We start from the raw sequence: 22,508 nt of genomic DNA, 5'->3' as shown, positions 1-22,508 counted from the left end.
CTGCGACAAATCCCTTACCTTACCCTTATCAGAAATCCGTTACAGCGTGTTGACCTGTCAAAAGCGGGACTGTCCCGCTCAAAACGGGACAGATGGGAGGTATGCGTTACGCGTGCACAGAAACCGAATGCGACAGAAATAAGGTAAGAGATAGAAATGTCGGATGAATTCGCAGCGCTGATCCGAGGTGACACGACTGTCGGATGCAGACGCTGCGAATTTCTATATCTTACCTTATTTCTGTCACATACGACTTGTCGCAGGCGTTTTGTCGCAGCGTGTCGGATCTCACCGAAAACGTCCATGTAGTCCTACCCTAAAGGGCAATTCACTTTACTAGCAAAACTGTAATAACATGTAAAAACCACAGAAATGTGTTCAAACTTTCATAACCTGCCAAATTGTGTAAAATGAACATGGTAATTAGGGGTGACCGTGTGGCCACAAAAAGGGGCGTGGTCAAAAATATTTTTGTCCCTCTTTCTGTTTCCTAAATGTTGGAAACGTGTCCGCAGCAGACAGTGGAAACCTGTTCTGCACGAACATAAATGTAAGTACTTGTTTGGACATGTTACACCGCTTTCCCTTTGGAGCCACAAGATGACAGTGACGACAAAAGTGAACTTCCGACTCCATACGGCCTGCAAACCATAGAGTCTGAGCTTTGGGCGGAAGTGAGGTCACTGTTTGAGGCCGCACGTGGGTGCAAGCGTGGCTGTACTGCACCAGGAGACATGGGGAAGGCAGGGAAATTGCGCTCCGGTATTGCCGGGAAAGCCAAGCGCTGGAAGAAAGGGCACAGCAGCGAGTCTAACCCTGAGTTGCGGCGGCACCGAGAAGCCGCTAGGAGCCGATTCTTCAGCCGGCCTTCAGGTCAGTACAGGATCTTTCCTACATGGTGTATTCTCGCTCATAGCAACAAATGTCTTCAATTCGGACCCTTTGCTTTAGTCGCGGTGTTAACAATAGTCACGCGCTTGCCTCTCCCTGTGTTGCGCTCTAGGAAAGTATAGTGCCCCCGCTGAGCATGCTGGGAGTTGTAGTTCACGGCGAACTGCTGCTGATTACACATTTAACAGGCAGTGAAACTTCTTCAACATGTCGGCTATCTGAGCTTTAGACAAGATGTATCCGTGAGCCTTCACCCTAGAAACCAAGGGAATCCACAGATGTGATAAACATGGCAGTCTTTTTACCCAGAATTGGGAAACTTCTCATGATGAACGGAGCATTTTTCTGGTATTTAATGTCTCTGTTGAGAAGCTAAATCCATACAAATCTGAAATCGAATTCCCCCATTGAACAATCATTTGAATCAAACATTTGTTTGCTATTCCCTTTGTCCGACTGCCAGTGTTGCTATGGCCACACATAAAATTGATGATGAGTGTGAATGTAAAGGATCAACGTAAGTCTAGTATAAAGGCGTCTAGTATAAAGGCTGCCAGCTAACACTTTGTCAAGAGAACTTTAAAAGAGGCTGGCACATGCCTGGACCCATGAAGTAGTAGAGCCTGACGCTTTTCGTGTCTACCAAGGACACTTAATCATACGACTAAGTGTCCCTGGTAGACCTGAAACGCGTCAGGCCTTAATTCTGGAAAATAAAATGTAAGCCTTTTTACAATCTGACTCCGGCTCTACTACTTCGTGGGTCCAGGCTTGTGCCAGCCCCTTTTAAAGTTCTCTGGTGTTTACTTCTCTTGCTGATGGTCTGGGGCATGTGCACCGTATACAGCGGTAAACTCAAATAAACGCATCTAAACTTAGTATATACTGGTTACACATTTGTATAGTTTAACACATTGTCAAGCCAGTGTTTATAGGATGCTGCTTTTTATTCTATTACCGAATACATTAGGGATGCACCGAATCCACTGCTGAAAAAGGCCGAATCCTGGATTCGTTGCATCCCTAGAATGCATAAAAAATTTTTGCTGTTTTAGGGATGCAAGTGCTGGACAGTAATTGTGGAAAAGGCAGGACATATAAAGGACACACGTTCATATTCGGGGAGATAAGTCGTCCAGCTACAAATCCTCTTCTTCGGGAAACTAATCTCCCCGAACTGCCGGCAGGATGACACTCGGAGTGCTTCGTTTTTCAAAGTCGCCCGAAGTTGCCTCATGAGAAAACTTGGGAAAATTCGGGGAGATTAGTCACCCGAAGAAGAAATGATTAATCGCCTTAGTCCCACTCTTTTTCCCATTTGTATCTGTGTAATAATACAATAGTAATTTTTCTGACAACAGTGAGTAGCCTTAAGGTGGCCATACATGGATAGATCCGCTCATTTGGCGATGTCGCCAAACGTGTGGATCTCCCTCCGATATGCCCACCTTGAGGTGGGCAATATCGGGCTGATCCGATCGTGGGCCCTAGGGCGGTCGGATCGCGGGACCGCATCAACAAACAGATGCGGCCGCGATCCGACGGGATTTTTAATCCCATCCGATCGAGATCGAGATTTCGGCCAGATCTCGATCGGGGAAGCCCGTCGGGGGGGGCCCCCCATACACGGGCCAATAAACCGCCGACTCGGTCTGTCGGCAGCTTATATCGGCCCGTGTATGGCCACCTTTACTCTTCTTGCACTGTGGCTTTATTATCTTTTATTTTTATAGCATCAGCCTATTGTACAGTGAATACATAATTCACATCAGTCCCTGCCCTCGGGTCCCTATCACCTTCACACACTTTTTAGTTTGTGTCGGTTGACCTGCCTGTGTTTTTTTTTTTTTTTTTGTAATGTTCAGGAAACACAGGGAAGCATGAGGAGAACATACAAATTCCTTGCAAATAGTGTCTTGGATGGAAACAAACCTGGGATTGTTTGTTTCCAGCCAAGACACTTTTTTTTTTAAGAAATTTGTATGTTCTCCTCATGCTTCAATGGGTACAAAATGTACTTCTTACTACATCAACAATAGTGTTTAGCCGCACACCACTTACTTGCTTGCTGGGTGCATCCGTATCCCTGGCAGCCTCCAAGCCAAATATTGCACAGATATATGAAGTGGGAAGGAGCACACCAAAATGTCCAGGCAATGCCTTAATTCATATGCAGATTTATTGAGTGCACAAGCTTTCGGGGTCAAAACCCCTTGCACCTGAGGAAGGGGTTTTGACCCCGAAAGCTTGTGCACTCAATAAATCTGCATATGAATTAAGGCATTGCCTGGACATTTTGGTGTGCTCCTTCCCACTTAATATATCTGTACTTCTTACTACATCACCATGATTTGAAGACCGCACAGGCATTCGTACTGTTTGGTAATTTAAGATAGCAGTTTCACTACTTTTATATATCTGATCTGAGGGTCAGTTTGGACAAATGATCTTTCTGTTGATCTGTCTAAACTAAACATGCATGTTGCTTCATCAATGCGCAGCTCCTCTTCACCCACTGCAGATCAGTTTTCAGACTGTCTGAACAATTAGACCAAGAACATATATGTCTGTCATTGTGTGGAACACAGGTAGGGGATCCAAAGCTCCAAATTACAGAAGGGCCGTCTCCAATAGACTCCATTTTATCCAAATAATACGGATTTAAAAAAATGATTACCTTTTTCTCTGTAATAATAAAAGTTTCTTGTACTTGATCCAAACTAAGATATAATTAATCCTTATTGGAAGCAAAACCAGCCTATTGGGTTTATTTAATGTTTACATGGTTTTGTAGTAGACTATGAATATCCAAATCACGGAAAGATCCCCAGGTCCCGCACATTCTGGATAACAGGTCCCATACTTGTATTCCCATTGGGCTACGGTCCGTTATTGTTACATTGCATACTACATTTTCAGTCTTCAACTATATCAAATATTTAAGCAATTGTAATGTTGATATTGTGGCCTTAATGGAAACCGCTAATGAGCTCATTTATTCCATTCTTGTTCTAGGCAAAAGTGACCTCACGGTAGATGCTCTTAAGCTCCACAATGACCTCCAGTCAGACTCCCTGTCTGTGCAAAAGAAATCGGAGAAATCCGAAGCGCTTATGGAAGATGAGGATGAAATGGCAATAACTTTGAAATCTGGAGTTTCTTTTCTGAGCGGCCTGTCTGACTGCACTAATCTTACATTTGGAAAAGTGCAGAGGTACTGGGAGTCAAACTCGGCTGCACATAAGGAGGTGTGTTACCCGTCATGGCTAGCTACAATGTTTAAGATGTTTATCAATGGGTGTACAATCTAGGGTTGGCATGGATTTTAGTGATGATGTATAAAAGTAGCATTATATATTTTTACCAGTTTTTATTTCCTCATTCCTACGGACATTGACATTTTACACAAAACTGTAAGCTGTAACCTTTCTGCCCTCTTTATTTTATGTGCTTTTGATTATAATTTGTTTATGTGGCTAGGCAGCCTATGAGTAAATGCACTGTGGAGCACGCGTAAGGCTTTTGTTAATTGTATGTGGACAAAATACATGAAGAATGCTTTTATTATTAGTGAAGCTGCTTTTGACGTACATTTTTGGTATTCGGATTTGTGCCAGCCTGTATCCTGTGTATTTGTTCTGGTTTTGCTCCCCAAGATGAAGGTCTGGGGCTTGAGCACACTACATAACTGGGTTTTCTTAAAAGGGTTGTTCACCTTTAAATTATCTTTTCGTATGGTGCAAAGAGTGACTGGTTCTGATAAGATTTTGACTGACCCTCTCACTCTACATTTATTCCACTCGGCTAGGGCACTGATTCCTCAAATCGAGTGATATTCTGACACAATCTGCAATTCATTTTCATCTTTTTTATTATTTGGGGTTTTTGAGTTATTTAGCAGCTCTCCAGATTGCACTTTTAGTAGTCTGGTTGCTAGGGCCCAAATTACCATAGCCACCTTTCATTAATTTGAATAAGAGACTAGAATTTGAATAAGAGAATTGAAAGATGAGCAGTAAAAAGTAGCAATAACAATAAATGTGTAGCCTTACAGTACATCTGTTTTTAGAAGGAGTCAGTGACCCCCAATTTGAAAGCTGGAAAGAGTCAAAAGACAAAGGCAAATAATTCAAACACAACATAAAATAAATAATGAAGACCAATTAAAAAGTTGCTTAGAGCTGGCCTTTCTATTACATATTAAAGGTTAACTTAAAGGTGAACCACTCCTTTAAATGGGTGGTTCACCTTTATATCAACATTGGTATGATGTAAGTCATTTTTTATTATTTGTAGTTTTTGAGTTATAGTTTTTTATTCAGTAATTTGAAATAACTAAAATAAGCTATAAAAAAACAAACAATGAAGACCAATTGAAAAGTTGCTTACAATTAGCCAATCTATAAGTTAACTTAAAGGTGAAATAAAATTTAAAATTCAGATGTGCTGCGCTATATGTTGGCGCTCTTAAAATATATATTAATAATAAAATAATAAAAGATGTGTGCAGCATAGCTGGTTTGAAACTATTTTAGTCCACAGCATACTTTGTGACCAAATATTCTTTTTAAATGAATTAAGCTTAGTGGCTTAGGGACAGCACATAAATGTACAGAATAAGTAAGAGAAGTGCAAATTAGTCTGTAGCTTATGCAACCCTCTGCACATATAGATTACGTTTCTTAAAATGATTTTACTCAAGGTGCATAGCACAACATGTTTCGGACCTCTTGGGTCCTTCTTCTGATGCAGTTACATCTAAATAAGTGAACTTTTAAAGGAACAGTAACACCATAAAATGAAAGTGTTTTAAAGTAATGAAAATATCATGTTATGTTGTGCTGCACTGGTAAAACTGATCTGATTGCTTCAGAAACTCTACTATATTTCATATAAACAAGCTGCTGCAATGGCCGAAATTGAAAAAAGGCTATATGGCGCATGGTACATAATGGATAACAGATAACACCATTATGTTCTACAGAGATTATCTGTTATCTGCCGTGTAACTTGAGCCTTTTCTCCTTTGAATGGCTGCCCCCATTGCTACACAGCAGCTTATTGATATAAACAATAGTAGTGTTTCTGAAGCAAACACAGTAGTTTTACCAGTGCAGGGCAACACTGCATTATATTTGTATTACTTTAAAACAATTTCATTTTTTGATGTTACTAGTCCTTTAAGGCCAACTTTCCCACCCCACACCAATCATGTGATCCAAAAAATTCTGTACCAACTCCATCTTCTGGTCAGGTATATGTATTACAATACAAAGTACATTTTGGAAATTACAATGAAGTCTATCCAACAACTCACCATCAGCACACGTTTATATTTGCTAGTTTGCATCAAAATTGTATCAGTGTTAAGTAAATGTATCCTAGCATCTGGTTGTTGGCAGTCCAAAAGTAATGGTCCATACATTGTATCATGGTAACTAGATGATGGTATCGGTCTGAAAGAATATATTACAATTAGTATACATTTGTATCAAAGTTATAGGACATTATAGCTGTAAAAAGCATTTTAAACTCCATGCTTCGTTCATTCCTTTTGGTTCAGTAATTCTATCCATTAAGCTTCTTGCTGTAATAGCAATACTTTTCTGTTACCCCCTCTATTAAGCATGATCACCTTCTGTAAGACCATCCATTTTAGACTCACTATGCTATGTCTTTCATTAAAGAAGTGCCTACCAACCGGCGTGTGTCTTCTTCTTATTATTCGGGTGAAAGCATGTGGTAGACCTCTTGTGTTCTATCCTAACCTTAACTGAACTTAACTTAGCAGAACTGAATAGATCCAAAACTAACCACAATACAAGTTTCCTAGCTAAACCAAAAACTGGCACTTTTCCATGCCTTAACTGCAGCAAATGTAATTCAATAATAAAGGGGGATTATATTACACATACACATCAAGGACACAAGATTCCTATTACACAATACAAAACTTGTAACTCTGATGAAGTTATCTATGCCCTGAAATGCCCATGTGGCAAACTGTACATTGGACAAACGACACGTGCAGTTAAGGTTAGGAGAACAAGAGGTCTATCACATCCTTTGATCCGAATAATAAGAATACTCGCACACTGGTTGGTGGGCAATTCTTTAATGAAAGACATGGCATAGTCAGTGATCCCCAACCAGTAGCTTGTGTGCAACATGTTGCTCTCCAACCCCTTGTATTTTGCTCCCAGTGGCCCCAAAACAGGTGCTTATTTTTGAATTCCTGGCTTGGAGGCAAGTGGTTGTATAAAAACAGGTGCACTGCCAAACAGAGCTTCAATGTAAGTTGACAGACTACATAGGGGCTACCAAATAGCCAGTCACAGCACTTATTTGTTACCCCAACAACATTTTTCATGCTTGTGTTGCTCCCCAACTCCTTTTACTTCTGGATATGCTCACTGGTTCAAAAGGTTGGGGATCCTTGGCATAGTGAGTCTAAAATGGATGGTCTTACAGAAGGTGAACATGCCTACCAGAGGGGGTAACAGAAAAGAATTGCTATTACAGCAAGAAGCTTAATGGATAGAATAACTGAATACAATAGAACCAAAAGAAATGAACGAAGCATGGAGTTTAAAATACTTTTTACAGCAATAATGTCCTATAACTTTGATACACATTGTTACATCTTTGATACACATTGTTACATCTTTGATACACGTTGTTACATATTTTTTCAGACTGATATTACCATCTGGTTACCACAATACAATGTATGGAGCTGGTATAGAATTTTTTTGATCGCATGATTGGTGTGGGCTGGGGAAGTTGGCCTTAAAAGCCCAGTTCACATTTGAACTTATGCTTATTTGTTATGAAAATCCAAGCAACGCTGTGTTGAACTTTTCTTTGGAAAACCAATAAAACATTTCAGCCAAGTTCACTTATCTGGTTGTAACTGCACCAGAAGAAGGACCAGAGAGGTCCGAAACCTGTGCTATGAACCTTGAATAAAATTACTAGGCACTAGGATTTTATTCTGTCAATTAAACTATGTTTCAATTTCTGTTCTTTGAAAGAAAAATAGAATAATTTCAATTTAAGATTTGTTATTCCGTTAAATAATAGAATTGGTCAAGAAAGTGAAAATGTTTAAAAGACCTGATTGGTATATTGTTATGCTTCTCATGCTGGTAAGTCGGAGATAAAAACTCCCTGTGAGTTAAGAGACCAACTCTACCGTTAGTTTTTAAACTATTGTGAATGTATTTCAGATCTGTGCTGTGCTGGCTGCTGTTACTGAAGTTATTCGCTCTCAAGGAGGAACCGAGTCAGAGACTGAGTACTTTGCTGCTTTGGTGAGATTTTCTGCATTTTTTTTAAAGGAGAAACAAACCCCTTATTAAAAAAACCCTACCCCCTCCAGCCTAGCTGCTACCTTGGGCATATGCCCCAAACTTTTTACTTACCCCTCAGTGCAGATTCAGGGATTGGAGTTTACAGCAACCATCTTCCGGGTCTTCAGTAATCTGACAACGAGACTGGAGTTTCTTTTCTGGAAAAAAATACCGGCCTTCCTGTATATTTATCTTTTTTCCCTATTAATAACATTGGGATCAACCATCATTTTTACTGGCCAAGCTGGTAAAATACCGGCCAGGTGGCAACCCTACGTGGCAGGTGAATGCGCAGTTGGAGCAATTTCCCGGTTCGCGACAACTGTGCATGTGCCGCAATTGATGGAAATTACCAAAGTGCCGGAAGATGGCTGTTGTGAACTCTGATCCCTGAATCTGCACTGAGGAATAAGTAAAAAGTTAGGGGCATTTGCCTGGGGTAGCACTAGGCTGGGGGGAGGAGGTAGTAGGTCTATTTGGGGTGTCGGTACGATTTATTTTAATAAGGGGTTTGTTTATCCTTAAGAATGTATAGTTAAAATACTTACTGCTTACCTGTGATCTGCTAAGTACAGGTATGGGATCTGTTATCCAGAATGCTCGGGACCAGGTACTTTCCGGAAAATGGATCTTTCTGTAATTTGGCTCTTCATACCTTAACCCTACTAGAAAATCATTTAAACCCTAAATAAATCAAATATGCTGGTTTTGCCTGAAATAAGCATTAATTATATCTTAGTTTGGATCAAGTACAATGTAGTGCTTTATTATTATAGAGAAAAAAATTGGATTACGGTATTTAGTTAAAATGGAGTCTATGGCAGAGGACCTTTCCTTAATTCAGAGCTTTACGGATAACGGGTCCCATACCTGTACTACAAGTTTCACATTTTGCAATGTTTAATAGTATAATCTGTATCTACATGCTTTCCTCCCCTACCCACCAAAAATATATTTGGATGTATAAATCGGTTATTGGCACCCCCATGCTAGCTAATATATTTGGGGAGCACATTTATTATATTATTAATGTGTAGGGTTAATGGCTACATTTGTTTAGCATTTTATTTAATCTTTTACTGACCACCTGCTTATAATATATATATATATATATATATATATATATATATATATATATATATATATATATATATATATATATATATATATATATATATATATATATATATATATATATATATATATATATATATATATATATATAGTTAGTAGTTTTTCTGTTTGGTTATATGCATTTATGATTTGGTTTTTACAATGTTTGCCTTTCAATTCAGATGACTACTCTAGAAGCTGTGGAGTCCCCTGAGTCATTGGCTGCAGTTACATATCTGCTTAACCTGGTTCTCAAGAGGTTTGTGAGTTTTTTTTTCCCTATGTATAATGCAATGTCTTGCATTTTTCATACTTTTTTTAATTTATAGATCATCCCACTAGAATCCCTACAAATAAGCTTGTTTGTGTTTTTTTATTTTAATTATGGCTGTAAACCCATAGGCAACCTTTTGTATGATGCTGAATAAATCTTATGTGCAGCTGGCCACTGTCTCCTCAGCAAAGCCATCTACATGGTGCCTAATAGATATGTCATGTTTAGCTACCAAGGCAGGGCTGTCTGCGGCAGCAGAGTGAACTGAAGCCTATGTAAGTTTGCCTGAGTTCAGATTGATGTCTACTAGTGATGTGCAAGGCACTTGAAATCTCTGTGCCTTTGGCCTAAGTTACATTCTATTTCTGAATTCATTCTGTACAACAACAATGCATAAAGGGGCTGTTTGTGAAAATTATAAACCTAAAATAATCATCTATGCCTTTTATGTTCTCTAGAGTCCCCCTTATCAGCCTAATATGTTAGAAATCTTTAAAGGATAAGTAAACCTTTAAAATAAGTGAATGTAGAGTGCTTTTCTAAGATATTTTGTAATTTACATTCATTATTTATATTCTTTATTCCAAGACATTATGGGATACATGTGCTGTTAATAGGAATTAATTTTGTTACAACAGGGCTACCTGCTGGTCAGTTTTTGACCAGTCTGACAGCCAAGTAGTCAAGGAAGTCAGGAGAAAGAAAGCGACTGCTCTGATATTCTTCTGCTTTGGAACAAAAATAGAAATCACTCTCAAATCTTTCCTATGCAGAAGAGCATCATCAGCCTATTTCTTTCTCCTGAGAACTTCCTTGACTACTTGGTGGCCAGACTGTTCAGAAACTGACCAGCAGGTGGCACTGTTGTAACAAAATTAATTCATATTAACAGCACATGTATCCCATATTATCTTTGAATAAAAAGAATATAAATAATGCATGTAAATTACAAAAGGTCTTAGAATAGCACCCTCATTAATTTTACATTTTCACTCATTTTAAATGTTTACTTACCAATTTCTGGTTCTTTTTCTCTGATATTTAGGGTTCCTGGACCTGTTCTTATCAAGAAGTTTTCTGACACATCCAAGGCCCTTATGGATATCATGGCTTCTCAAGCAAGCAGCGGCAGCACCTCAGCCATGAGATGGGTATGTAGTAATACTGATGGTAGCAGGCTGCTAAATTACTTTGTCAAATGCCATTATTCACCACCTTCTAATTAATATTGTGGCTGAGCTGCCACTTTACAAAAAGCCTTTTACTATGTATTCTATTAAGGCATGGAAGAAAATGCCATGTTTAAACACTTATTCACTTTAAAATCCATTTGCTGTTATAATCCTTTGAATAAACTGTATCTGCAACTTTTAAATACGCTTAGTTTAAGGACCTATAACACTGAAGTGAAATCTTTTCTCAAATGCTTCTTTTATGCAGTAGTGTGTCCACATTAATAATTTACTAAACCCTCTGCTTTCATTGCATCACAGATTGTCTCTTGTCTGGCCATTCTGCTTCGCAAGCAGGATCTTCTCACATGGAGCTACCCCTCAACCCTCCAAGTCTACCATGGAATGCTCAGCTTCACTGTCCATACAAAACCTAAAGTGAGTGAGACACAGCTGCTATACACACCATTTCCTTAACATCTACTATCTGTGTGTAGTGCATTTTTTTTTTATTTTTTTTTTTAACATGTGCTTCTGTTAAACTGCTTTATAAACAATTCTACTTTCAGATCCGCAAGGCGGCCCAGCTAGGAGTGTGTTCCATCCTTAAGGGCAGTGAGTTCATGTTCAGTGAATCAGCACCTAAACACCACCCGGCTGTACACACCACAGCTAAATTCTGTATCCAGGAAATAGAGAAGTCTGGAGGTATGGAAACTAGCGGGAAGTAGGTTTAAGGTGCTGGGTTTAATGTATTCTACAATAGGATCACGTATTCCCTGTAAGATATATATTGGTATATGTACCTAATCTTGATTGCTTGTCACATGACTAGCTGAAAATTGTGTTTTGTGTATTATGTATATTTTTGCCTGCGTAAGCAAAGAGGCTAATATCAAGTTTTGGTGTAGTGCCATAAAAATAAATGCCAGTTTTGTGTTGCCCTATTCTACACTTGCCATACACTTCCACCTGCACATGAATATTCACATACAAAATGACATATTTTGCATAGACTTTTCTACATTTCTGCCTACATCCTTCTCCATTCTCTTTGCCCTGGAAATCTAAATATGTACTACAGGTATAGGATCAGTTATCTGAAAACCTGTTCTGCAGACAACTCCAAATTACTGAAAGGCCTTCTCCCATTGACTCCATTTTATCTAAATAATCCAAATTTTTTTTAAAAATGTCCTTTTTGTTTCTAATAATACATCACCTTGTACAAAACCAGCCTATTGGTTTTATTTAATCTTTACATTATTTTCTAGTAGACTTAAGGTATGAAGATCCAAATTATGGAAAGATCTGTTATCCGGAAAACCCTCTGTCATGAGAATTCTGCATAACCAGTCCCATACCTGTATTAAAAAAAATAATCTCCTTAAAGGAGAAGGAAAGCTACGGAGGCATTTTATTGCCAATGGATTAGCTGCAACCGTGCAAGCTAGAATGTTTTACCATACCTGAGTAAAAACCTCTAGAAGCTCTCTGTTTGTTTAGGATAGCAGCTGCAGTATTAGCTTGGAGTGACATTACTTCCTGCCTGAGCCTCTCCCTGCTCACTTATAGCTCTGGGCTCAGATTACAGCAGAGAAATGGGGAAAGAGGAGCAAACTATACTGGTATATTTAGGTGGACCGTTCTGATAATGCTTACTTAGTTTTAACCTTTCCTTCTCCTTTAATGTCAATTTGTCACAGTAGGTCTTCATCAATATGTGTTGATGTAGGTTTATAAATTCTCCTAATGTAACTAGGGGTTTCAATTATCCTCTCCTGCATGATTAGACAAAATTGCTGGAATAACACTAAGCACGTCAGTACACCTTTGTTTTGTTTCAGGTAGTAAAGAAGCCACTACAACCTTGCATATGCTGACTTTACTAAAGGAACTCCTGCCCTGTTTCCCTGTCAGTATGGTGAAATCTTGCTGTGAGACCCTGCTTAAGGTCATGACGCTAAGCAATGTGGTAAGTAATGACTTTGGATTGGAGCAAACACTTTCCTATGGGGAAATACACACCCACTTATCTTAAATATATCTTACTTTATCTTACTCACATAATTAAGTCTGTATCCAAAGATTTCACTGGAGGAGTTTGTCTCAGAATATAGGCAGTTTTCTTTATAAACTTAAGTAAATAAACTTTTATTCTGTGTCTCAAATTTACTTTCTCCACCTTTCTCTTTAAGCTGATCACTGCCTGTGCAATGCAGGCCTTCCATGGTCTCTTCCATGCATGTCCCGGCATCTCAGCATTGACTGCAGAACTCAATGCCCAAATCATTACAGTGAGTGATGTTATGTTTTGTTTTGTTTTTTACCTTGAGCTTTGCCCTTTTTATCAATATTTTACACTCTAAACAATACTCCAAATAGCTACTGTTATATTGAATTGGCACCTATAGAATGGTTTTGGTTGGTTAGCATAATGTGTCTACTATATGCTGTTCTTAATTTCATTTGCCTATTGTTTCCAATATTTGTAGGCCCTATATGACTACTTGCCCAGTGAGAATGATCTACAGCCTGTTTTGGCATGGTTAGCTGTCATGGAGAAGGCCCACATCAATTTGGCCAGGTAACAGGCAACCATTTTGCTCACACTTTACTTGCATAATTTTTTTATGTTGCCTGGGTATTGCTGTAAAAGTTGATAGGAAAGTTCGGTATCCCTGCTTGCTGTGCTTCCTAGTTACCTCCGCAAAAAAACGCTAACATTAGTGGCAAGGTGACCCTTACCTGGAGTGGCAAGTTGTCATCAATAAACCTTGTTGCAGACTTATTAGTTTTCTTTATATCCCTTTCATACTCTTCTTATTCTTACTAATCATAGTATTAATATTGTTATTGCTCTTATTTATGTGGATGTTCGGAGTACCGTTTCGTTTTTGTCAGTGGAGAATACTGCTGGTGCTCTGGCGATCCCAAATTATGTTTTGGTATAACCCATATAATTTTCAAAGATGGCTTCCTAAAGGTTAATTTGAGAAAAGAATTCCAACAGAGTTCCTATTATGCACAGTAACCCCGGCCTAGAATAAACTTAGAAATGGTAAATATTTGGGATAGCCTGAGATATAGTTTGTAATATCCAGTGCTCAAGTTCTTAATGTGAACCCCTATTGGGTATACTCTGAGAGTTCCTTTTCACACTGAACAAAGAATCAAAGGTTATAAAAACAGACAAGCCTAAATCCCGGTACTGTAAAAATATTTAGTCTTTAAAAATAAAATTTAGGGGATATTCTCCTTTCAAGAATCAAGCCTGGTAGAGCCCTTTTATTTTTCAGTGTCTGTGGTATATATCTTTATATGTGTGTAAGCGTTCTGACAGAGTTCTTTGTCAATTTAGGTTGCAGAGTGAACTGTGCCTGGGCCATCTCTCTCGTCTCTTCTTAACAGCCATGAACTGCTTATTATCTCCTCACTTGCAGGTTGTTAGTGCAGCTGCCCGGACCTTGAAGGTATGTATTAACACCTACAAAAATGTTCTATAGGGATTCGATGCGTGAGGCTGTAAAAAGAAGTATGCAGGACTAGGCCCGAAATTGTGTCAAGGCTCAGGCCTAGGGCGGCACAAATAGAAGGGCGGCATTCGAGGTGGGGGGGGGGACTCTGTGGTCCAGGCATGCAGATCTGTCCCCCTTTTGTCTGCAATCTGGAGGGGGGACACAGACACAGTTGGGGGATGGTGGATAATGTTTGCCTCAGGGGTACAGAAATAAACTGGGGAAAGGCATATATTGATAGGACCACAAAAAGTATAAAATGCGGGAAAACTTAAAACCAGGGTATGTAAAATTGAGGTTTCACAGTAATTTTGCTTTTCCTGAAAATTTCTGAAGCGCAATGCATTACAGCATTAGTCTTCCTATGATGCACATATGTATTCAATATTTGTACAATTATGTATCCAAATGACATGACTAGTTAGTGCAATGATATGTTCCATTATTCCCCTATTGGCTGTTTGTAAGCCCATGCTTAGTTTTTGTTCAGCAGCAAATAACAAGACAAATGTAGTGTATCTGTGGTTTTTTAGAGTTGCAAGAACGAGGCAGATTTGTTGGTTGTTTGTGGTTTATACCAAATTTACCAGTGAGTGCTTTTTAGCTGTTGCAGTGGCAGATGAGCAGTCCATTTCTTTGTGCTCTTGCTTCATTTCCAATGGAGCACTTTTAAAACCTCTTAACCAATTGTAGCCTTTGCAGCATTGTATGATGATCTAACTAAAACCAAAAAGCGGCGTCATAGACCAGGCACAGTCCTATGGTTAATAAAATGACCACCATTTATCACTGACTTTTTTTATACCCTCAGACTCTACTTACTGAGTGCATTGCTCCAAATATTGCTGACATCGGCACTGTGCCTTCAGCTCCAACTTCTGGGCCAGCAGGGCACATCTGTAAAATGTTCAGGTGAGTGTCTCTGTGGAGTGTTATGTCTGTGGAGGGACTCATGGTTATTAAAAGGCAAATACAAACCAGTGTTCTTTAAGGGAAGGGTTTGGTCCAGCCAAGTAATCTTGGGTAGTAATAACTTTGTTAAAAATATAAACAATAATATAGGCAGAATGCATGTGGGATCTGTACCTGGTAAAGTGAATTGATTATATATGTATAATTACCATTTAATTCACTTTGCCTGATACAGATCTATACCTTGCCCCCTTGCATAAAAAGTTGTGATGGGTATGTGCTATTTTTTTTTTTTTTTTTTTTTAGAACAAAGAGTTTATGGTTGTGTTCATATTTACAATAGGTGCGTGGAGGAGGGATTATCATATAAATTTCACTCATCTTGGTCCTATGTCCTTCAAGTCTTGCAAACCTTTTTTGAAGCCGCTGGGAAGAATTGCCATCCATTCATGAAGAAGGTAACGCATCAGCAGAGAGAAACCTACATGTAAAAGAGCAATTTAATTAGGAAGTATCTCCTGTTAACTGATTGTGCAGCTGTTTCAGCACAGTCTGGCATTCCTTAGGTTATTGGCTACCCAGAAGGATGAATGGGAAATGGAGAATTATCGGAGAACTACAGAAATCTATAAGTTATGACATGGGGCTGCCATGCTTGCAATGAAACTGGCAAATATTTAATTGGCATTTACCTGTAAGCACAGGACTTGGCACAGAGAAGCAGTGTATTGTTTCTGTAAAGTACTGTTTTCTTTATGCCCCCTTCTCTATGTCTTCATGTTATGTCCCCTCATTGCAGCCATCCTCTGCGTCCAGTACTTTCTTCCCTGTGCTAATTGCCTTGATGTAGTTGAATATATGCTCTATAGTTTAAAGGGCACCAATCATGACCAAAATCATTTACTAAGTAAATACACTATGTGAAAGTTCAAGAAATCCGATTTTTAAAACAGTTAGAATTGTTTGTATAATGTAAATCATCAGCTCACTATTCCTTCTGCAAGATCTCCCCTATCTCCACTGCAGTTCTAGCTGAGGCAGACATCTTGGATTTCACTGGCTCCGCCTACCTATATCTTCCCAGCCAACTGCAGCTCTGAAATCTCGCACATGCTCAGTTGAAATTCCTTGCTTGCTTATCAACCCTTCTAAGCTATTTTCAAATCAGCCAAACCTGTGTGTTAGCTGCTGTACAGTAGTGCTGCCACCTGCTGGAAGTTAGCAGGTGGCAGCACTTCTAGTGGATACTTCTAGTGGAGGAGTTTACTAAAACAAGGCATTCTGGGTAGAATACTCAAAGCAGTGTTGCAATCTGAGCATGCTCCTGAAATTTGCACATTAGAGTCTCTGTTAGAGTCTCAATATGGCCTCCCTCAGTGAAAGAACCCATTTGACAAAGTAAGGGATTTTTTTAAAACCTGCAGTTTTTTCAAAAATCTATATATGTAGTTTGATTAAACGTGTTTAGCTTGTACTAGTCAGATTGTTAATATGTGTTTGATTTTGGCTGTGATAGGTGCCCTTTAAGGTATTATATACTTTTCTGGGGTATCTTTAATTGCCCCACTAAGCAGTTTGTTTTTAGATTGTATTTATTTTTTTTGTATTATCTATTTTTTCCCAGTGTTTGCAGACTCTTGCCGACCTGAGATCCTCTGCACATTTTTCCTGCACTGGAGAGCTGGATCGCGCTGTGGGTGCTGCTGTGGAAAGTATGGGTCCTGAGGTTGTCCTGAAAGCTGTTCCTCTGCAGATTAATGGCACAGAGTAAGGAATATCCCATGTTTCCTTTGCCCTTTGTTGAGGGCACATGCCCCATTGGTTAAGGATTGTTTGGTTTTGAGGCTCCCACTAACTTAAGTGATTAAAAACATGTGGTCATACAGTTTGCCTTTGATCATTTCCCCTTTCTTAATGCAAACCTTAAACCGATTAAACTTAGTGGCAATGCAGAATATTTAACACATCATTCATGACTTCTTTATATAAATGCAAATTTTCAAAGGGGAATGTTGGAGCATGTTTATTTACGCAAATAAGTTGTTGCTCACAAATGCGGAGGAGCATAAAGCCCCAAACCTGGAGTGGCTGTGCATCCAAATGAGATGAGTGCAGAACACCAGAGGCAAGTTCCTAAAACAGGTGTCATGTTTGCTCCACTGTAGTTATCCAAAGTCACCAATACAATTTTGCTATAATTATATTACATTTGATTAAAACGTTTTTTGCACCCCCAAACCACCCATGTCTTGAGTTGAAAAATACATTGTTCTTTTTTAGGGACTCCTGTGACTTCCCTCGAAGTTGGTTAGTCCCTGTGATACGAGACTATGTGAAGAACACAGAGCTTGGTTTCTTTATCAAGTACTTCCTGCCTCTTGCTGCCAAATTAAAGACTCGGGGTAATTTGTTGACTTTTTATTTGATTAAAAGTTTGTGCATCTAATGCCTGTTTCATGTCATAACACAAGAATGCTCTAGAGGATGCCTTTCACATTTAAGAATTATTAGATCTTTTTAACCCCAAAGGAAAGACCTTTATCTGCTGTTCAGTTTACTTCTTCTTTAAAACAAGGAAACCAGTCTTAAACCAGTCTTAAACCAGAAACTTAAGTCCTGTATTTCTCCCAAAGGAAACAAGTGTTACAATACAACGAAATTGATATTTGTGTATTTCGTGATGATTGTCAGGAATAGGGATGCTTTGCTCAGGCCTGTTTCGTTTTATTCTGTTGCTTATTCCGCTGTTGAATTGAATCAGTCTGTTTATTGTATTGAAGAATATCTAGTAAAAATTCCAGCCTTCCATATTAATATAAAAGATACCTAAGCCTTCACCATTTTAAACAAAACAACGTATGTAATATATTATACAGTAAGTAAAGGTTTTGACTGTGGTGTTAGTACAACTGTCTGTCTTAATTTCCAGCTTCTGAATTATCTCAAGAAGGGCGAAATCTTGAATCAAAAATCTATGACACCCTTCAGTGGCAAGTAAGTAGAGTACCGCCTAATCCGTTAAACGGGACGTTCACCTTTATATTAACTTTTACAAAGAAACTTTTTAACTGGTCTTTTTTTTATTTTGTATGTTTTTTTTAATTGTTAGTCCTAAACTGTGAATTACATTTGTTTTTCTTTTATCTTTAACCCTTTGAGTTGCAGAATAAAAATGTATATATTAGAAATCACAAAAATTTTTAAATGAAGTCATGTTAAATCTGAATACTGAAGTTAACATCGTAGAAAGTTACATTTTAAGTTGAACTATCCATTTAATCTTATTTGTATTTTACACTTTAAACTTTTTGTTTGACAAAATACATAGGTGTCAAATATTTAATTTATTATACTTTGTCTGTTACCCTTTTCAAAATAGTTTTTATCTGCATTTTTATATTGAAAGGCATACAAACATTGTCTTTGTTTCTACTTGTCAGTAAGTGGTTAAACGCACACATTGCAAAAGAAGATTTAAAGGGATACTGTCATGGGAAAAAAAACATTTTCAAAATGAATCAGTTAATAGTGCTGCTCCAGCAGAATTCTGCACTGAAATCCATTTCTCAAAAGAGCAATATTTTTTAATATTCAATTTTGAAATCTGACATGGGACTAGACATATTGTCAATTTCCCAGCTGCCCCAAGTCATGTGACTTGTTCTCTGATAAACTTCAATCACTCTTTACTGCTGTACTGCAAGTTGGAGTGATATCACCCCCTCCCTTTTTCCCCTCAGCAGCCAAACAAAAGAACAATGGGAAGGTAACCACAGATATCGGCTCCCTAACACAAGATAACAGCTGCCTGGTAGATCTAAGAACAGCACTCAATAGTAAAACCCATGTCCCACTGTGACACATTCAGTTACATTGAGAAGGAAAAACAGCAGCCTGCCAGAAAGCATTTCTTTCCTAAAGTGCAGGCACAAGTCACATGACTGGGGCAGCTGGGAAATTGACAAAATGTCTAGCCCCATGTCAGATTTCAAAATTGAATATAAAAAAACCTGTTTGTTCTTTTGAGAAATGGATTTCAGTGCAGAATTCTGCTGGAGTAGCACTATTAACTGATGTGTTTTGAAAAAAAAAACATGTTTTCCGATGACAGGATCCCTTTAACATAATATATATATATATACAGCTGTATAACATTTGACAACCTCACTGGAGATGCAAAAGCAACAAAACATTTGTGCAGTGACTGCTGGCGTGCTGTCTACCTGTTGGTGGATCAATTCCTTGATTTGCATTTTGCATAATAGTGTTTCCAAAAGACTTGGTTATCATACTGTCTTTCAGATTTTATTAATGTCTATACGGAGCAGTGTCACAAAATAGTGTCAAGTTAGTCTTGCTTGAATAGATTTTCCAGTAATCTCTGTCCAGCTTCTGTCTGAAATCTGCTTGGCCATTTTGGCCCAAATATTAATACAACATTTAGGACCCCCTTATGATTGATATACAGTCATATTTCTTAATTCTTTGGTGTTTTGTTTATCATTGGCTGAGCTTTCAAAGTAGCAACTTCCTTTTAATATATAACATGCTTTATGGAAACAATAGTATTTCCTAAGAGAAAATATGCAATATGCATAATAATAAAATTAGACAGGTGCATAAATTTGGGCATCCCAACAGAGATATTACATGAATACATAGTTGAGCCTCCTTTTGCAAATGTAACAGCCTCTAGACGCCTCCTTTACCCTTTGATGAGTGTCTGGATGGCGGTATTTTTGACCATTCATCAATACAAAATCTCTCCAGTTCAGTTAAATTTGATGGCTGCCGAGCATGGACAGCTTGCTTCAAATCATCCCATAAATTTTCGATGATATTCAAGTCGGGGGGACTGTTGACGGCCATTCCAGAATATTGTACTTCTCCCTCTGCATAAATGCCTTTTGTAGATTTCCAAGTGTGTTTAGGGTCATTGTCTTGTTGGAATATCCAACCCCTGCGTAACTTCAACTTTGTGTCATGACCCTCAACTTTAAAAAGGGCCCCAGTCCCTGATCTAGAAACACAGCCCCATACCATAACGGAACCTCCACCAAATGTGACAGTAGGTAGCAGGTGTTTTTCTTGGAATGCGGTGTTCTTCTTCCACCATGCAAAACGCTTTTTGTTATGACCAAATAACTCAATTTTTGTCTCATCAGTCCAAAGCACTTTGTTCCAAAAGTACTGTGGCTTGTCTGAGTGAGTTTTCCATACATCAATCGACTGTTTGTGGGGTGTGTGTTTCATCACCCTGCCATACAGATGTTCTTTGTGCAAATTGCACCGAACTGTAGAGCAATGTGCACATACACCATCTGCAGCAAGGTCTTTGGAGGTGATCTTTGGGTTGTCTGTAACCATTCTCACAATCCTCCACATATGCCGCTCCTGTATTTTTCTTGGCCTGCCAGACCTGGGTTTTACAGCAACTGTGCCTGTAGCCTTCCATTTCCTGATTACATTCCTTACAGTTGAAACTGACAGTTTAAACCTCAACACAACTTGCAATTGGCCACTTTAAATACCTTTTCTCATGAGGACACACCTGCCTATGAAGTTCAAGGCTTAACTAGCTAATCCAACCAATTTGGTGTTGCCAGTAATCCGTATTAAGCAGTAAAATGCATTCAAATAAGCAAAATTACAAGGGTACCCACATTTTTGCACAGCCAGTTTTTCACATTTAATTTAATTTCATACAACTGAATACTTCTTCACTAAAAGTCTTTGTTCAGAAAACACCCCAGTACTCATATGTTTCTGGGAAATGAAAGACATATAGTACCACTGTTCTCTTTTTTTGTTGAAAGTGGAGTAAATTATTATGCAGGTTGAGGGGTTCCCAAACTTTTTCATATGACTGTAACTAATTACCTTTTACAGCCCATTGTGGTTGTTGCTCCCTCCCCTGTCCTTTATCAGAGACTTTTGAGTTAATTTTAGAGGAATTTGGAAGCTGGTGGCAGTTGCGAGTGTTCAAGGAGCTAATGTTTGCTAAACTGCTACAAATATGGAACAGTGCTATAAAAATGTTCTCTGACCATTGATCTGAGTTAAATATTTCCATAGGCACCAAGAAAGGGTTACATCTGCTGCTCTTCACTGTGGCAAGGTTAAATGCTTATTCATGACTTATCTGAAAGCTTTGAATTTTTGACAAGCGAATTGATTTTTGCACGTAATTCTTTACGGGCATTTTATGGTGTTACTGGTCCCTAAATGTCTGTTGAAGTGGATGGTGCCAAAACCCACATATTAGTATTGTCTTTGTTTTAGGTGTATGTTTTCATTTAAAACATTCCCTCTGGTTTCAGATCTGGACAATGTTACCTGGATTTTGCACCAAACCCACAGATGTTGTAGATTCCTTCAAAGGAATTGCACGCAGCCTGGGAATGGCAATCGGCGATCGTCCAGACCTCAGACTTACGGTCTGCCAAGCACTGCGGACACTTATCAACAAGGGTTGCGAAGCAGGTAAACCAATCTGAAGTGATGTTAATTTGAGTCTGTGGCACATATGCATTAAAGGGTGATTAAAGGTTTCCATGTAGAAACTGTAGTGCTCTGCCTCTGCTATTATCATTTTGTTGCTGACATCAATAGGCAGCAAACTTTTTTATGTGCTATAATTTTTTCTCGCTCCGTATTAAAAGTCTGTTGAAGTTGGTTGTTTTTTGTCCAAATGCAATAGTTGCAAGTCGTTGGGTGTTTTTTCTTATGACGACCTTTGTTTTGGTGAAATTTTTATATTATATTATTCGCAGATGGCGAAGTACGGAATTTGGCCATGAATTTATGCCTGCCGAAAAAAATTTTGCTCATCGCTAGTGGGAACCTTACCATTAATATACACCGGGGAAATGTATTTGTTTTTCTCCGTAAATATATTTATAATTGGGCTATTAACATAAAAATTTATAGCATATGTCTGTAACAACCCAAGTAATCCACACATACAAAGAACTCAAAACAAATAAGTCAATACATTTTGTTTTTATTTATTTAAGTTATTTGTAGTAAAGTGGAATGACACAGGGAACAAGTATTGGAAGAAAAGGAGGTGGAAAAAGGCATGGAAAGCCAAGACACCTGCTGGAAACTCAGTGTTTAGAAAGCAATCCTGCCCCCTATCAGTGCAAATTAATATCAGCTGGTTTAGTCCTAATTGATGGCCTATAAAAACGTTTCTCATTACCAAGGTATCACACAAGAGGCATCTCATGATGAGTAAAAGCAAAGAGCTCTCTCAAGACCTTTGCAACCTTAT

General features: G+C 38.5%; 1 protein-coding gene across 2 annotated transcripts in view; it reads left to right on the top strand.

Moving 5' to 3' along the window:
- The first annotated feature begins 555 nt into the window (after positions 1 to 555).
- rrp12.S (ribosomal RNA processing 12 homolog S homeolog) overlaps positions 556 to 22,508 on the top strand; it is a 52,236-nt gene continuing 30,283 nt past the window's right edge. For both annotated transcript variants that reach the window (XM_018227466.2, XM_018227465.1), the window contains exons 1-17: positions 556 to 873; positions 3,907 to 4,139; positions 8,121 to 8,204; positions 9,539 to 9,615; positions 10,676 to 10,781; positions 11,124 to 11,240; positions 11,372 to 11,510; positions 12,650 to 12,777; positions 13,001 to 13,099; positions 13,298 to 13,389; positions 14,164 to 14,275; positions 15,132 to 15,232; positions 15,576 to 15,690; positions 16,857 to 16,999; positions 17,513 to 17,634; positions 18,162 to 18,226; positions 21,553 to 21,715. In XM_018227466.2, coding sequence (XP_018082955.1) covers positions 735 to 873; positions 3,907 to 4,139; positions 8,121 to 8,204; positions 9,539 to 9,615; positions 10,676 to 10,781; positions 11,124 to 11,240; positions 11,372 to 11,510; positions 12,650 to 12,777; positions 13,001 to 13,099; positions 13,298 to 13,389; positions 14,164 to 14,275; positions 15,132 to 15,232; positions 15,576 to 15,690; positions 16,857 to 16,999; positions 17,513 to 17,634; positions 18,162 to 18,226; positions 21,553 to 21,715 — 2,035 coding nt within the window. In that variant the 5' untranslated portion in view covers positions 556 to 734. The remainder of the gene's footprint in view (positions 874 to 3,906; positions 4,140 to 8,120; positions 8,205 to 9,538; positions 9,616 to 10,675; positions 10,782 to 11,123; positions 11,241 to 11,371; positions 11,511 to 12,649; positions 12,778 to 13,000; positions 13,100 to 13,297; positions 13,390 to 14,163; positions 14,276 to 15,131; positions 15,233 to 15,575; positions 15,691 to 16,856; positions 17,000 to 17,512; positions 17,635 to 18,161; positions 18,227 to 21,552; positions 21,716 to 22,508) is intronic.

Source organism: Xenopus laevis, chromosome 7S (assembly GCF_017654675.1).
Source record: "Xenopus laevis strain J_2021 chromosome 7S, Xenopus_laevis_v10.1, whole genome shotgun sequence".
Taxonomy (NCBI): domain Eukaryota; kingdom Metazoa; phylum Chordata; class Amphibia; order Anura; family Pipidae; genus Xenopus; species Xenopus laevis.
This window is presented reverse-complemented; position numbering and strand designations above follow the sequence as displayed.